Source organism: Lactuca virosa, chromosome 5 (genome assembly GCF_052849685.1).
Source record: "Lactuca virosa cultivar CGN04683 chromosome 5, Lactuca_virosa_CGN04683_v6, whole genome shotgun sequence".
Classification (NCBI taxonomy): domain Eukaryota; kingdom Viridiplantae; phylum Streptophyta; class Magnoliopsida; order Asterales; family Asteraceae; genus Lactuca; species Lactuca virosa.
This window is the reverse complement of record NC_136430.1, coordinates 290,876,342-290,894,065: the sequence shown is the minus strand read 5'-3', so window position 1 is coordinate 290,894,065 and position 17,724 is coordinate 290,876,342. Positions and strand designations below refer to the sequence as shown.

At 31.3% G+C, this 17,724-nt stretch overlaps 1 protein-coding gene across 1 annotated transcript in view; it reads right to left on the bottom strand.

The window, feature by feature from the left end:
- Positions 1–2,236, bottom strand: part of LOC145112900 (uncharacterized) — a 6,779-nt gene extending 4,543 nt beyond the window's left edge. The window contains exon 1 of the mRNA XM_079049016.1: positions 2,122–2,236. Coding sequence (XP_078905142.1) covers positions 2,122–2,236 — 115 coding nt within the window. The remainder of the gene's footprint in view (positions 1–2,121) is intronic.
- Between the last annotated feature and the right edge of the window lie 15,488 nt (positions 2,237–17,724).

The window sequence follows — 17,724 nt, the reverse complement described above, 5'->3', positions numbered from 1 at the left end:
ATTAGAAGTTTTTAAAGAATAAATTGTTATGCATAAATAAAATCGGTTGTGTACATTTCAAAATATAACTAATTTTGTGTGCTAAATACTCATCTACCCTAATAAATAAGAATGATTTTGCCATATGTCCTCTTCTTATTCATTTTGATACTTGTCATTTTCTAGATTTTTTTGAATTATTTAATATCCACTTATCATTTTTATAGTTTTTTTTCTTTTTTATTCAAATCTCATCTATTAAATGTCACCTCATATTAATTAATTTTATAAATATATTAATTAATGTACATAATAACTTTTTGTTTTTGAATTCCTCTTTCTATTAATATATTAATTAATGTATATGTATATCAATGTAGATAGTACATTTCATTTGTGAATTCATATCAATTAATTTTATTAGTATAAATTAGTTAAGACCAAATTACATAAATAGTCCATGCAGTTTACCAAAAGGTCACGAACTCCATCGTTATTTTTTTTATGAACATGGTATTTTTGTTACCAACACTTTTTTTAATAAACTCGTGTAATAGACGGGTTTCACACCTAGTACATTAATAAATATAGTTACTAATGGGGACCTTTTAATAACACAAAACAAACTTCTCCAATAATAATATTTTAAAATATTTATACTCCATAAAATTTTAATAACCCAAACCAAATGGCCTTTGGTCTAGTAGTAAGAAGTGACACTCTCAAATGAGAGATAATGGGTTCAAGTCTCACTAGGAGACATATGTGGTGTTTAGGATTATATTAGGAGTAGGATAGTTTGTTGTTTCAAAAAAAATTGTAAATGTAGTGGGTATGATTATTGTGAAGATGAGCATTCCGCTATTCTCGTAAATTTTCGTTTCATTCTTCCTTGTTTACTTATCCAGCAAAGTTTATGTGGAATTTCAAAAGGGTGTCTTGATTAATTTTGTGTTATGCAATATATGTTTCAATGCTGACAAGAACATACACCACACATCCATTATGAGGGTGTTTGAGATTACTTTTTACTCTCACAAATCATTTTTATAAAAATAAAAAAAAATAAAAAAAACATTTTTGCAAAAGAGTTTCTTTAAATGTGTTTGGATTAATTTTTGAAGGGCAAAAGTCAAAAGTTGTTTTTAAAAAGTGTTTGTTTTAATCTTTACATGTAACATAACTAAAAGTAAAAAAAAAAAAAGTCACATTTTCGTGGCTTTTAGAAACCCTTCTTTTTATTCTATACAGAAAGTCATTTTCAAAATAACTTTTCTATTACCCAAACACTTTTTGATTTTTTGAAAAAGTTAAAAGTCAAAAGTCATTCTAAAAGAAATATCAAACACCAGCTACGGGTTGTCTTACTAGATCACTTTGGTTTTGACTTGTGGTGGCTTGGATTGGATTGTGGGTGCATTAATGATCTACGAGATATCATGGCGGCATTCATGTCCATATATGAAAATGACGAGAAGAGACGTATATTCTTGTGTACGCTTATTGGAGTTATGTTTTTGCTAATTTTAAAGACAAGAAATGATATTCTTTTCAGAAACGTAGATGTTTCGATTGAAGATATCAAATTATGTTTATTTTCATGTATTAAACGTAAAGAGATATGTTTCATCAACCAACTCGTTTTTAAAAGTGATAACAGGTAGTAATTTCATATGTTGTTCTTTCCATATCTCAGAAGAATGATATAACAAGGTGAGTTTTCTATACAAATGCTTAGCCATATTACGATAGATATTCTTTTGTTTGATCCATAAAATGTTGTACATCCTAATAGAGCCTATATCTACTGTGACATTATTCAACTTCAAATTTAAACTCTTTATCTTAGATTTTTTTTCTCTTCGATTCTATTCCTAGAGTCATATAACTCAACCTTGGTTTTCTCCAAATCACTACTCATGGAAATCAACAAATCATTTAAGTAAGCACAAACATAATCTCTATCAGATAAGGTTTAATTATATGAATTTGAAGAAATATTAAGTGAAATCAAGATATCACGTACCTTTTTAGTAATTGGAGATTTGGAAGTTGTAGCCATAAAGCAGTGACCTTCGATATTCTCCCCTTCAACACTCCAACCTTGTCTATCAGACTAAATCTTTTCACTCACATACTCACCATCAGGTCCATCACAGGTATGCCTTGCTAACATCGCACCATTCGTTGGATGACGCATTTCCTCATCATCAGACCCGGATAACCAAATCTGATAGGTGTCATCACTTTCTTCCATACTCTTTTCTACTAGTTATAAGTTCTTCGACTTTTCTCTAAACTCTTCAATCTTCAAAGCGTAATATGCTTCATCCTTGACTTTCTCTTATTTCTCTTATTTCTTCTTCAACATGCAATATCATGCTAAATGATTTTTACCATTACAGTAGTAGCAATCATATCCAGAATCACCAACAAGTTTTTTCTCTGACTTCTTATCACTAGAAATTTCATCTTTCTTGTTCTGAACACCAAAATTGGATGTCGAAGTTGTTTTCTTGAACAGGTTGTTTTTGAAGTTTCCTTGCATTGGCTTTTTGTATAACTACTTAACATTATGATTTGAATAATATGCCACGGCTTCATCATCAGAGTTTACAATCAAACTCTCTTCATTTTCACCATCGTCGTCATCATAAGCATCTTTAACATTTGTTTTTGAAAAAAGAGCTAAAGGACCACCACAACTTGTTTTATTCTTTTCATTAGTTATTCCCTTGACTTCAACTTCATGTGCTTTCAAAATGTTGTACAAGTTCGAAAGAAAGTATGAATCAAAATTCTCTTGATTTTTTATCATCAAACAAATGTTTTTCCATTCCTTCCTCAAACCGTGAATGGATGCTATGTTGAACTCCAAGACCGATCGAACAACATTATACCTTGAACACTTGTAGATCAAATCATTAAATTGATCATAATAGGCTTCAATGGAATCCGTCTCCTTTTTCTTAAATTGAAACAACTCAGATAAACATTGAGTTACCGAGCTCTTCTTGGTCCTTTCATTCCCTTGAAACTTTTCTTTCAGAGTATTCTAAATCTCTTGTTCTATTTTATAGCCTCATATATAATTATAAACAACTGGAGGTAATGCACCTCTCAGTTCTCATATACACCTTTTGTCATTCACTTTTTTCTTGTGTCGATCTATAGTACCACTTTCATTGTGAGCAATAGTACCAACAACTTTAACAACATTTGCACGGAATGGACCATTCTTGATTGGATGCCACTAATCTTCATCGATTCCTGTTAGACAATCTTCCATACGATCCTCCCATTGATTCTAGTACTCTGGAAGCAACATCAGGGTTTTTGTGGAAGATCTAAGAAGGTTTACGTAGTTCATCATTGTGTTCACAACCATGTTTGCCATCAGTTTGATTAGAAAGAATGAGAAAATTGAATTAAAATGAAATCAAATCCGAATGATTGAATCTCGATTGCAGAATCATAAAATCTCAAAACACCTTTTGAAGAAAACGATTGCCAAATGTGGAAATTGTTGAATTCAGAAAGATTGAATCAACAGATGAAATCAAAACAGAAATTCCCCAAACTTTTTGATGATTCCTTCTCTTATACCACTTGATGAGTCAAGAATTCAAGCAAGTAATGATTTCAGTAAAGGAAATGAACACGGAAGGTAAATAAATTTGTTTAAGCTCAATTTAGTCTAGAAGTAATTAGGTTACAATATACAAAATGAGTTATGGGAAAAATTTACTCATAAACTAGACTGTAGTACTATTTATAATACCCTCAACATACTCAAAATATATAGAGAGACGTCGACATTTATAGTGAAACTATAACTTTAATCTCTGAAATACATAAATATTTCGATGGCGTGTAACCTTGGATATAGAGTACATGACAACTCTTCAACACATAGACCTTAAGACTTCGATAGCGAATATCTTCACAACAACTTGTACTCTACACTTGAGGTCTTTGCAGATTTGTAACTGTGCTGAGGATCTGATCCACCTTGTTTGACAGTCAAGGAATTCTCTTCTTGATACCACAACTTTCTTCTTCTTTTTAGACTTGGACTTGGTAAAATAATGCTTTGAATCACTACATTTGTCATTATAGAGAAACATACAGAAGTCCTCATCTTTGCTCATATCATAACCAAAAGTTGGTTCTTGACTGATCATTACGTCAGTGCCATTTGAACTTTTGTTATTAACTTGCATTTATGGCTCCTCATTCTCATTCACTGAACCGGCTTGGTCTTCCTTCCCTCATTAGCTCCGCAATGAGTTTCCTCTATCACTTTCATCCATTCTCGGGTTAATCCAGATCATGCGTAGTCTTCAAATTGTTAATCCATGTAGCAAAGTAGACACTCCATTACAGGTGGCTTCTTCTCTTTCTTGTAGGATTTTCATGGACTTAGCTTTTCTTTCTTGGATAGCCTTTTGGAATTGTGAAAATTTCTTGCGAGCTTCTTCGGTAGGAGGTACATAATTACTCCAATATTCATCTTCTGAAAAGTGAGAACCAAAATCAATCACCACCAGGGTGTCCCCTGGTTCACGGATCCTTACACATTGGTGCTCCTTGTGCCTAATCCGCTTTTTGGTAATGTCGAAGGTATAGGATTTTAAGGACTTCCTCAGTCTTAAACCAAGTATGGCATCAGTCTTGTTTTGGCATGGATCTCTAAAAGAGGACCCGACGGTGCAGTCTATGTTTGATGTGTATGTGATGAAAGAAAAATGGAGTTCAAATCCTCATATGTGAAAAACATGCAATTTCTTTCTCCTGGAGACCTTAGGAGATGATTTGACATCAGGATTCCTCTGGAATCCTATCATATTCCTATCACACCCCCGAACAAGGATGACGGAAACGTCTGGGGACGGATGACGTCATTGTGTAGTATCATAACAATTGAATATGAATGAAACATAGCAACCAAACATCATACATTAAATGATACCAACATACATTGTTTACATGTTGTATTTGTTCATTAATTACACAAAAGTGACATAACAGTAATTAAATCCAAAATGTAGCAAATATCCGAGATCCATGGTCCAAATATTTGCTCACTGAGTCCCTGAGAATACAAGTCGTTTTGTAAAGCGTCAATATAGAATGTTGGTGACTTCATAAGCATATTTGTACGAAAAACTTTGTAACATCTTTGTTTGTAATAATTTCTAAAACTCCAGAAAATCCGATATTTTCTATTGAAAAGTGGTTTGTAAGTCTCGTTCCAGAACTGTGAATAATTGCATACATGTCCTTTGTTTTTATTAGTATTTGTAAAGTATAGATTTCCAGAAAGTCCAATACTTTCTGTTGAATGAAAATTTGTAGTCTTAAACCCTAAGACTGGAGTGGTGATAATAGTGTACAAAAAAAATGAAGCATAGTTTTGTATTTTATAAAACCAGCGAAGTGTATACTTTCCGTAAATCCAAAATAAGGTTGTTATTCCCTATGTGAGTCGTTACAACCATGCTTGATGTGACTGATATGCCTGTTATGACATTCTTCAGGCGTCGGTTTTTGTAAGATATTTGTCACCCTAGACTGGCCCCGTCTAGCTGTAGCGAACAGCTCAGGTATGGGGGTGTCAACCCCGTATAGATCTATACACAATTACATCGCTCTCCCTCCAGGAGACTCTGGTTATAACTACAAAACTTACGGTGTACGCTAGGTAGGCACAACGAAGGAAAGTCTCACAAGAGCCTTAATAGATTTACGCGAATCTTTCTGTTACGAATTCTGTTTTGTATACCTTTTTGGTTAAATTATTTATAATACTTTTTATAAATAATCATTAGTGAACATATCTAATTGTAACATAAATTATGAAAATAGCAGAATATTTCCGGTTTTAAGCAAAGCATCACACTCTAATTGTAACATAAATTATCAAAATAGTAACAACATAGTTACGACTATTTTACTAATAAAATTATTTTTAGCAAAATATCAAGCTTTTGTAGTTTGTTTAACACACTAAAATTTCTTTGAGGGTTTTGCAACACAAAATATTCTATTTTTTGTGACTCTAACATGTCACGTTTTCTACAAAACACATAAAATAACTTTGAAATTTATTTTATTCAAATATTTGTGTAGGTATAAGTGTTAAACATATATGTCCCAAAAGTTAACATGTTTGAATATAAAACCCTTATTTTTGCCATTTTGGGTGGAAAAACATGGTCACAAAACTTTTATAACACAATGATGTTATAAACATATACTTTATGATTTTTGACATATATTAAGAACCTTTTTAGTTGAGAACTTGTTTCATCTTCAAACCATGACTATGGTACATGAAATTATCCAACGGATAAACTTAATCTAACAACATGAGCCTTGTAAATCTCGAGTTTATGGTGGGTTAACATGGATAAATCAACATTTAAAGCACAAATTGTTAAATAAACACATAGATGCATGCAAATATATCCAAAGTTTAAACAAAACGTGACTTGTATCCCCCCCCCCCCCAAAGGATGAAAAACACGAAAATAGTGGGGGTATGAAGCTCGCCTTGAAGATTTCGAGTGGTAGAAGAAGAAGAAGAAGAAGAAGTTTTTGGACCTAGCTTTGTGTAGTTTTGAAGACCACTCGAAAATGGATGGAGTTCTAAGAGTCATACACACGAAAATGGTGGGTGAATGGAATGATCTTCAGCACAAATATGTAACAAAACTCTTTGAATTTCATAAAGAACTTACCAAGTTTGTGAGTTTTGAAGAAGAATCCTTGAAGATAGCATACACAGACACACGAATTTTTGAGATAAAATGAAGGAGACTTGAGAGCAAATGGAGTGAAATATGATTCTTGGTAAGGGTATGGGGGAGGGGTGGTCGGCCGATGTATAAGAGGGAGATAGAGAGAGAGAGAGAGAGAGAGAGAGAGAGAGATATAAAGGGAAAGGAAAAGTTTGACTTTTCTAGAGTTTGATGGGATATGCATGTATACATGGGGTCAAAAGGCCTTGTTGCATGGGAGGCAAACATGAGGTGGCACACCCTTTTTTTTCCATTCCCTTTTCCTTTTTTTTAACACATGCTCTAGCCGAAACCCTTTAGGGTTTTCGGCCTTAAGGGCTCCTCAAATGGTTTTCGGGTTTCATTTGCTCCATTAGAAAGGTTTTCGGCCCAATGGAAGGCCCAAAAGGAGTTTTCAGTTTTGACTTGGCCCATTAAGGGGGTTTTCGGTCCATTAAAGCCCAAAGGTAGGAGTTTTCGGCCCAATAAGGCCTAAGGAAGGGTTTTCGACCCAATGAAGGAGTTATCGGCCCAATAAGGCCTAAAGAAGGAGTTTTTGGTCCAATAGGGTGTTGGGCCAAGAATTCTTAGGCTAAGGCCCAAAATTGATTGGAATTAGCTATTGGATCGAGTTTTTGGGCTTGTGTGAGGCTTGATTCACAATGTATGCACGTATGAATTTAAATAACATTGTAGTTTGAATTTCACTAATTGGGTGTTGCAAGGTTACATGGAGGAAATTGTTTCGTACAAGAATCAAAATCTCAACCCTAATCAAAATCTCCTGATTGGGCTATGTCTCCACTTTCATTTGAATCATATGCACTTGTTACATCTGAGTGGATTGATGGGGTTCTTTTGGGTGATCCAGGGGGATCGAACATCATTTAGAGTCTTTTGAGATACTTTAGTGTCTATTTTGGTTTGCTTTTTGGTCATGTAGGCTGGGATTTTCAGTTTTATTGTCTTGAAAATATTTTGAGATCCAGACTCTTTGGGTGCCTCGGTACCCTTTTTCACAATCTTCTTGGCGGTGGACATCTTCTTCGCAACAATCTTAATTCTTTTGGACTTGTTTTTAGTGATAAGCTTGTTTCTCTATGCAATGGGACTTGGTGGGGGTAGAATGATATGGTGTTATATCGTCTGTATCCTTAATATGTTCTCTAACATCATGATCAAATACGCCTATCTTTGCTAAAATGTAATTGGGATGTTTCCTGATTGGTCCAAAGATACTTTGCTCTTTAGGAAGAGAATGCCTTTTAAGATCTCTGGTTACGAAGAGGCTGATGTCATTGTAACACTAACTCTAGCCTCATTGTGAAGATCTCTGATGCATAAAGACCAAAACCTCACAAAGGTTACTTCGATGATGCATTCTCGTGGAGTCTTCCTCCCATTGTACTGAGTAAATTCATCCCATGGTATAGTTCCAAAATCATCTGATTCTCTTGTGGAGAAGCTCCATAGAATGTCGAAATATTTCTTGCTCATTTGATTTGCGCCCTCGCTTCTTCTTAAGAGACACCTGATGATGTAGTGGCAGAGGAATTTCCACACATCTAGAAGTTTTCCCATTTTAAAATATGTAATTCCTTCTAGTTTAGACTGGTAACCCATCTTGGAAAGAACCCTACAAATTTCTTCATTGGAGGGGTTCTTGAATACCGTGTTTGTCGGGCTTCTCATATTAATGGCGTTGAAGAACTTGTTCTTGGTGAGAATTGCAGTTGAATCGTTCGCCAATGGAAAGCTAACTTGTTCTGGATCTTCTTTAGGTCGTAAGGCGGAGAAGGCACATTTGAAAAGAACATTGAATGAAATAACTTCTGTTGATGCATCAAAAGAACCATACAATGGATGTTTTGGTACAAATCGAAGCATAATCTTTTTTGCAGCATCATATTTGTCACAATCATTGAAGATTGCACGATATTTCTTGACGTGGTTGTTGGACACATGTGTTTTGCATTGGAAGTGGAACCATAAACCTTTGTTTGTTTCTTTAAAAGACATGGTTTCGCCATTTTTGCCGAAAAAGAATTTACAGAACGTACTCAGAAAGAGTTTTTTCAAAGAAAGTAAATAGTGATGAAGAGAAAGTGGAAAAACGATGGTGAGCATGTGACAGAGATTTATAGAATGTTGAAGTCAATTGAAATGGATCTAACGATAACGAAAGCTATCATGAAAGTACACACTTTGAACGGAAGGCTTCAATGGGCGACAACCAAGGGCCATCAAACCACATAGTGAATGTGACTATGGAGGAATGGTAATTTAGAAATATCATATGATATTATGATTTTAGTTAATTTTTTCAATACTAAATTCATTTAATCTTAACGAATACATAAGTTTCGATATACGAGTAAATTTTTATAGTTTTAGACAAATGTATATATAGTTTTAAAATTAATAAGGATATTGATGTAATATTGAATTTTTTTTTATGAATTAAAGGTTCTTTTATATATATATATATATATATATATATATATATATATATATATATATATATATATATATATATATATATATATATATATATATCAACCCAAAAATTGGTAGGAACCACAATGACTATTCTCCACCAATCATTTCGTCAAGGCACAAACGTTAAACCCATTTACTTGGTCGTGACGCGTTCGCACGCGACACACGTCCATGGAACGTAATACAGTCTCGAGGGAATAATCATGTGCAACTAACGTCCATAGAACGTCATTTAAATGAGTTTTTATTTATTTATTTTTTTTCAGTTTTTGTCTTTTTTTATTTTTTAAAATTAAAAAAAAAAACTTTTTAGGTAATAGTATATTTTGTTTTTAAGCTGTTTTTTCCTTCTTTTATTTTATTTTATTTTTTTATTTTTTTTAATTAAATGTTATTAAAAAAAACCTTTTTTGATCAAAATATACTCGGTTTTTCAGTTTTTCTTTTATTTTTCGTTTTTTTTTTTTTGAATTAAATATCGGTTCGAGTTTGTGATGTTTAACTATTATAAAAAGTTTCGAATCATAGCGAAATTATGCGTCATACATTTTTTGATCATATTAATTTTGGATCTTAAAAATTTGGATCATATCATTTTGAATCATAAACTTTTGGATGATATCATTTTAAATCATAATAATTTGGATTATATCATTTACGAATAATATGATTTTGGATCATAATATATTGAATTAAATAAAGTTTTTGTCCAATACAACATTTGGATCAATATATTTTTTTGAATCTTTTAATTTTGAATCATAAAATATATAATAATTAGGAATCATAAAATATTTTAATCAATATATTTTTAGATCATAACAAGTTAATGATCATAAACATGTTGAATAATATATTTGAATCATAAATACTTTGAATTATCTCTATTTGAATCATATTATGTTCAACAATATTTTCAAAGATTTTTAATATTTTAAAATCAAGTTTGGTATATAAAACACCTTATTTTTAAAAAAAATCCTTTTTACAGAGTCATTAGAATAGTGGGTAGAAATATTCCTTAAATTTTTATAATTTTTGGACTAATTTTTTTCTGAGTTTTCTTATAAATATAAAAAATTTAAAAACTAATTTTCTTTCAAAATTTTAAAATTTCGGTGACATTACTTATTTTGTAGAGAATTAAATTTTAGAAACTTTAGTGTTATCATAATTTTTTTATATAAAAAAAAATTATGGTCGAAAAACTAACTAAGTAGAAATAATAAATAACTATCCAAGAGAGAGAAAGCTTTTGGCCTATGCGTTTCTCTTTTTACATTTGTAACCCTTAATTTTTTTCCCTTTGACAGAAAATCTGATTTTTAGTACATTATTTCAAATATTGTCATTTCTGAAATTAGTATAAAATAGAAAAATTAGATTAATCGTAAGCACTCAATTTTGCAAGTTAAAGGTCCATATTTGTTCTCGTGGTTCCTATAAACTTTTGGGTTCCTACATGATCATATATATATATATATATATATATATATATATATATATATAGAGAGAGAGAGAGAGAGAGAGAGAGAGAGAGATATGAGGCTTCAACTGAGAAAAAAAATGTTGATAATGGGAGAATCATTCTCAGTCAATCATTTAATTAACATCTAAGCATAAAAGACACGGTGACAAACTTGTAAATATGATGTAAGATTAAATCTTCAATGGCAGATACTGTGTCATATTTATATTTGAATATACTATGTAATATTAATGAATGAATATAATGTGCAATGTTCAAATGTCAGTATAATATGTAATATTCACACGTGAATCTACCATATAATATTCATATGTGAATATACCATGAAATATTCACATGCGAATATACCATTTAATATCACATATGAATATATCATGTAATATTTACATGTGAATATACCATGTATTATCACATGTAAATATACTATGTGTATCACATATGAATGTACATTATAACCAATATATATTATACAATATTCACATATAATTATACCTTCATGTGTGAATATACCATGTATTAACTAACATGTGATAAAATCGCTATTATTATGAACTAACAATATATGTTTATTAACATTTTTTATGTGTATTCACATGTTTGTCATGAATGATTATAACTCAACAAATGAATAACATTTCAATCAATGGATGATTCACAATGATTGATGATTGATTGGTGTAAATAAGAAGATATCATTGATGAAGACAATATATTTTTATATTCATGTGTAAATGTTATACAATTTAATATATTTGTCATTTTGATCGTGATAAATTTAAATGCGAATGGTATTCATTGACCAATACAATGTTGTTTGTCTTAGTATAATGTTGAATTTACATGTAAAATAATATAGTTACAATATACAAAAAAATTATTCACAAACCAATTGTTAGAGTGTATTATTTATTTTTATATATAAAAGTTGTATTCACAAATGAATAAATCAAATGTATAGTTTATTCACATAAATAAAAATAACAGATTATAATGATGTTTTTACTAGTAGGATTGAAGTTAGTAACATCATAAGTAAATATTTCGTAATGATTTCTAAACTTTATTTTTATATGAATAAAATAACATGCCATGATGGTGTGATCACTAGTAGGAATGAAAATTTAGTGACATCATCAAAAAGTTATGTTGCAATGAAGTTTAGTGTCAGAATTGGACGAAATTCGAATGGTTGATGTAAAGTTGTGCGATTTACAAAACTCATCGCTTTGCCTTGATGTACGGTGTTTTTCGGCCATTCATGATTGTTCAAGGCCTAAAAAAATGATGCTTTTCTATTTTTATAATTTTCCAAAAAAAAATATCATCATTTATTCACAAATGAATATAACATTAATAAAAAAAATACTCTTATATGATTATTTTATTAACCATAAAAAGCTTAGTTGATGTGATTAAATATACATTCTTATCAAATATTTTTTTATATTTAATTTTATATGATTCATACTTCTCGGTTTTATTGACAGTTTTATTCATTTGTGAATAATGCATATATATTCACATTTGATTATTATATATATTCATTTGTGAATATTACAAATATTTACATGTGCATGTAATTCTTATATGTTATTCATATATTAATTACAAACTTGATTAGGATCTCAAAACGACGTATTTTTATTTTTTTGATTTTCCCAAAAATACGTTATCATTTATGAATATTAGTTGTATTCATTTGTGAATATTACGTACATTCACATGTAAATATAGTTTTTATAAATTATTCAAACATGAATTACATACTTGCGATGTGTTTTTAAAATACATACATTGATTCTCGTGTAAATGCATATTCATTTGTGAATATTACGTGATATACTTATTTATACATTTCATCGAACATTTGGCGTGCAAACTACTACAAAATTGCTTAAATAACCCGGTTAAATGCACCATATAACCCGGTTTTCAACTGGGACTCATCTTAGGCGAGTCTTATGTGGAAATTCAAAAAGAACCCGGTTATAAACCGGGTCCTATAAGGAAAAATAAAACACGATTTATATTAAAAGAACCGGTCATATTACATTTAAACAAGAAGCCAAAATCATTTTCATAGATAAATAGAGCCTGGTTTCTAGATAAGCAACCGGGTCTTTTTATATTATTTTACCTTTTTAATATTATTGTATTATTAAATACTAAATAGCTTACAATTGTTACATTGGCAGTTTCGAATTTAAACCACATACAAAGCCTCAATTCCACATGTTAGCACCTAAGCTAGCATATCCAACTTCTTGAGTTATTTGCTGCAGTTGACCGAACTACTGATGTAGATACTAGATAGTGACCTGCTCTTGCCTTTCTGTCTCTCATTCCAAGTGAGCCAAATGTGTATATATGTTCAATAGCCCTCATATGTCTTCATTTTTTAGGTGTTAAAAATAAACACAAACCATTAAAGTTTCTATGATAATGCTTCATTCAGCTCACTCTCACTGCTACTTTTGATCTTTTTGGCTTCAGCTAGCTAAACATTGTTGACTGTACAACCTCATTCTTTCTCCAAAAAAGCACCTGAGAACAATTCGTTAATGTTAAGGATAAAGATAGTGATACATACTAAATCACCTACTTATTATCAACAATGTCCACAGATTCTTAATCAAAATGATCATTGAGTAGCTACGCTTAAAAACATGAAATCCCCAATCCATTTTCCCACTAATTTCAGAAACTTTGTTCATTAATCTTTTTTATTTTTAAAGTGCATGCCACAACCATTGAACATAGTCTACAACTTTACATTCACACACTCTGTAGCAATAGTTTTCGTAAAACAAATTAACATACCTTTGTCATCAAAAGGGCAAAACAATAAAGGTAAAAAGGAAAACAACTATTAAGGAACCTACGAACCAAAGTGAAGCCCATGTTTCTGATAGCCTCATCCACCGCCTCACAAAACCTGAAAATCAAAGCACCAAAATGCAAATCACTACAGATTTTTGTACATCATTTTGCAAAATATAACTATAATGACTTGAAGATGTACAAATTGTGATAGCTGAGAACTACCAAATGTAACAAGCATTAGTTTAATCTAAAAACCTTCACATATAAAAAAGAGGAACATGAAAAGATCTGTAAAGTTCTAACCTGGGAAAATTCAACTTCGTCATTAAACATAACAGATCAATAAGCATTCACATATTTCAAACCTGGGAAATTAGATTAATGAACATTAGCATATTTTGCACCCACAAAATAAAAAAAACAAAATAAATTTACATTAAATCATAAGTTAAAAATGATGAAAGATGTTTACAGAAATATTGAATTAGCTCAACTACCACCTTCACACGCCGGTCATGTCACCCATCTGAAGGAAGCAAACTTATCAATGGTCTTCTTATTTGCTTCAATCAGATTCGTCAGACACAAAATCCATCGATGTTCCCTCTCTTCCTCATGGAGTTTCATTAAGATACAACTTAATAATCCCCATTAAAATAACATGGCAGGGATTTTCATTGCCGCCATGAGATCCTACCAATCAGACCACAGTGCCTCCATAAACATTGATGACCCTGCAAAGTCCACCCAAAATCAAGCTTTAATACATGAAATTGAACTTGATTTACACTTACAAGAACAAAATCTAGGATGGTAGTAGGCCCACCACAAATTCCACTATAACAACTCTTCATCAGATTGAAATAAAAAAAACAATTAATTTACAAAATACTAACAATAACCCTACCCCAACTGACACTTGATGGAAAAACACTACAAGCAACTGAATTCGGAAAAAACTTAAGTAGGGCTGGGGAAACATCTCATTGTCCAAGTGATTGTAAAAATATTGAAGTAAAACATGTTAAAAATCAAACTTAAAAAAATACGCACCAAGGACAAATTACACCTAAAATCTAAAAATCCAAGAACAAACAGTGTAGAAATAGACCTCAGAGCATGTAATAAGTGTTTTCCGTGGGCACTAGGTAGTGGTGTAGAGAGGTTGAAGAAGAGCAATAGTGTAGCATGAAGCTGTAGAGTATGTGAGAGAAAGAGAGGAGATGAGAAGAGCAGCAAACTTTGTGTTTCAGTTCAAAAGATACATCCAAGTAGGGTTGCAATTTAGGAGATCGAGCGGTAATGAAAATTTTGGTTGAGCGGGAATAAAATTTTGGGTGAGCGAGAATGAAATTTTGGGCGAGTGTGCAGCGGCAATGAAATTAAAAATTCAAATGAAATTTACGAATTTAGAGCAACATAGATCCCAGTTCACTTATAAAAACGTGTTTTATAAAGAAAAAATCAAATAGGATTCGGTTTACATTAAATAGAACCCGAATTTCTTTAAAACCGGGTTATATATAATGGGTCCTATTATGTATTTTGTAGTAGTGAAATAAATTAACTTATATAATTATGGTAAAAAAAATTAACAATTGAAGCCAATAATTACTACACGAATCAAATCCTATAAAATCGATCAATAATCAATAGGTTAAGATAAAAAATTATGTAAAAAATGTATGAAAAACGAAGTTTTTCAAACCTGAAAAACGATTTTTTTAAAATTCTTCAAATATATGGTTATATTGATGAACTTTCAATTGGTATCTGTTTTTTGATATTGGTGAATGTTTGATTGATGAAGTTTTGATGACTTGTGATCGCTAAATGATGTGAGATCGACAAATATTGATTATTTTTTAGGATTTTGTTTGATGTCGACGAAACTGGAAAAAAATTGAATCACGATTTACACTTAAAAGTATGAATAAATGTTTTTGATGATGAATCATGATATTTTGATGAATAAACGGAGATTTTTGAAGAAGAATTGATCTTTTCATGAAGCGTCGATGTTTTTTTTCTTATAGAGAACAACCGACATTGATGAAGAACAAGTAGTAGAACAGATGATGTCGATGAAGAACAAGATGATGTTGATGAAGAAAAGAGGAACAATCTAGATGAATGAATAATAGATGATGTGGAAAATTACAGCTTACCTTTAATGACTTAATCAAAATTTGTTTTACATATATAAAAATGATTGATTGAGAATAATTCTTTTCTTCTCAACCTTTTATTTTTTCTCAATCAAACTTACATCAATATATATATATATATATATATATATATATATATATATATATATATATATATATATATATATATATATATATATATATATGAAAAAAGTGAATATCATTACAGCCTCACCTAAGATTAGGTACTAAACCTCATTAAACTACGTCGTTTTATTAGCAAAAGATTTTCATAAACAAAAAAAATGTACTACTTGATTTCCTAAGAAATAATATCCTTCCTAAAACACTACTTCATTTCATGGAAATAATTTTTTTTTCCAAAAGATTTTCTTCTCATTATTCATTGTTGGATACAAAGTGAATTAATAAACGATAATGAAGGAAAGAAAACGGAAATGGTTAAACGATAATTGAAGAAAGAAATATCATGTGGGATGATATATTTACCAAGTAAAACCGAACCGAGTATATTTACTAAGTTAAAACGACATAGTTTAGAGGTTTAAGGCTGTATGTGTGTGTGTGTATATATATATATATATATATATATATATATATATATATATAGAGAGAGAGAGAGAGAGAGAGATAGGTTCAGGTGTTTAAAGTAATTATTGTGTTATTGTATGTATAAATGTGGGCCAATCAAAATTTAAAAAATAAATAAATAATCAAACAAATAAATAAGGGTAATTTAGTAATTTGATAAATAATTTCTACAAATACACTCCTATAATTATGGTAATTACTTTGACCTACCTTTATCCCTTTTTAAAACAATCAACAATATCCCATTCGATCCTCCCTAACCCTAGCTCCAAAACAGAAGAGACGCTACCCGCACGATGAGCTTCAACAAGATTTTCGCATTCAACAAGAATCGATGGGTACAGGTTTCTTCCTTCGTCTGATCGAAGAGCGGGACACACGAACAAGAATTAGGGAGATTGGTGGGTCGATGGTGATTGATTAACCACAAGGGTGAGGGGATCCATCGACACCAGCGACCCTTTGTGGGGTTGCCCTTCATCGTCTTCTTCATAGATTGGGAGAGGGAAGAATCGAGTGATCAAGCATCGAACAAAGGTGGTCTTGGAGGTGGTAATCGATCGAACTAAGTGACCATCTCCAGTTTTTTGGCCGAACCAAAAGAAGGAAGGCACGAGGTAGCGAGATTTCGCTCTTTCTCTGTAACGCCCGTGTTTTAGGGCTAAGCATTAATAGATGATGTAATAGTCTAGGTCAACTATTGTAACTCTTTTTGAAGTAATAAAGATGAATTATTTGAGTATTATTATGTGAATTATGTGAAATTATGTGTTTTATACTTAATTATAAAGATATAATTAATAAAGAATAAAAAGCGTCAAAATTAAAATATGAGATAAGCCCGATATCTTTACCTAAAGTTGTAGTGGTTGAAACAAGGATTTCAGATATATAAAGAACGTCGAAATCCGAGTTGTAACGAAGAAGTTATGACCCGTCGAAGTTTCGCGGCAATACCGGCATGGCACCGGGAAACGTAAAATAGTGAATTTATGATAGAAGACTTTTTGGCCTTAGTAATCTAAACAAAATTCATGGAATACGTTAAACCGAGAACATACAAAAAAAGAACGCCCAAATCTGACTTTGTATGAGGAAGTTATGAATTTTCTAAGATTTGGCATAGCAGTGCACGACCCGAAACTCAAATTTTAGTTCGAGCAGTTTTTGGCTTACAGGACCTAAATGACAGTTGAAGATCTCATTAATAGGAACTCAACGGTAAAAAGACAGACGAAAACGGAGTCAATATGAACGAGTTACGAATTTTTCGCGGCTATTTAACAGTCTAATCTCCTCCTACTGTTAAATTTAAGATCGGTCGAGAATTAGCCGACATAGTCTAAATGAAAGTTGTAGATCTTGTTTTTACCTACGCATGGAAAAAAGAATG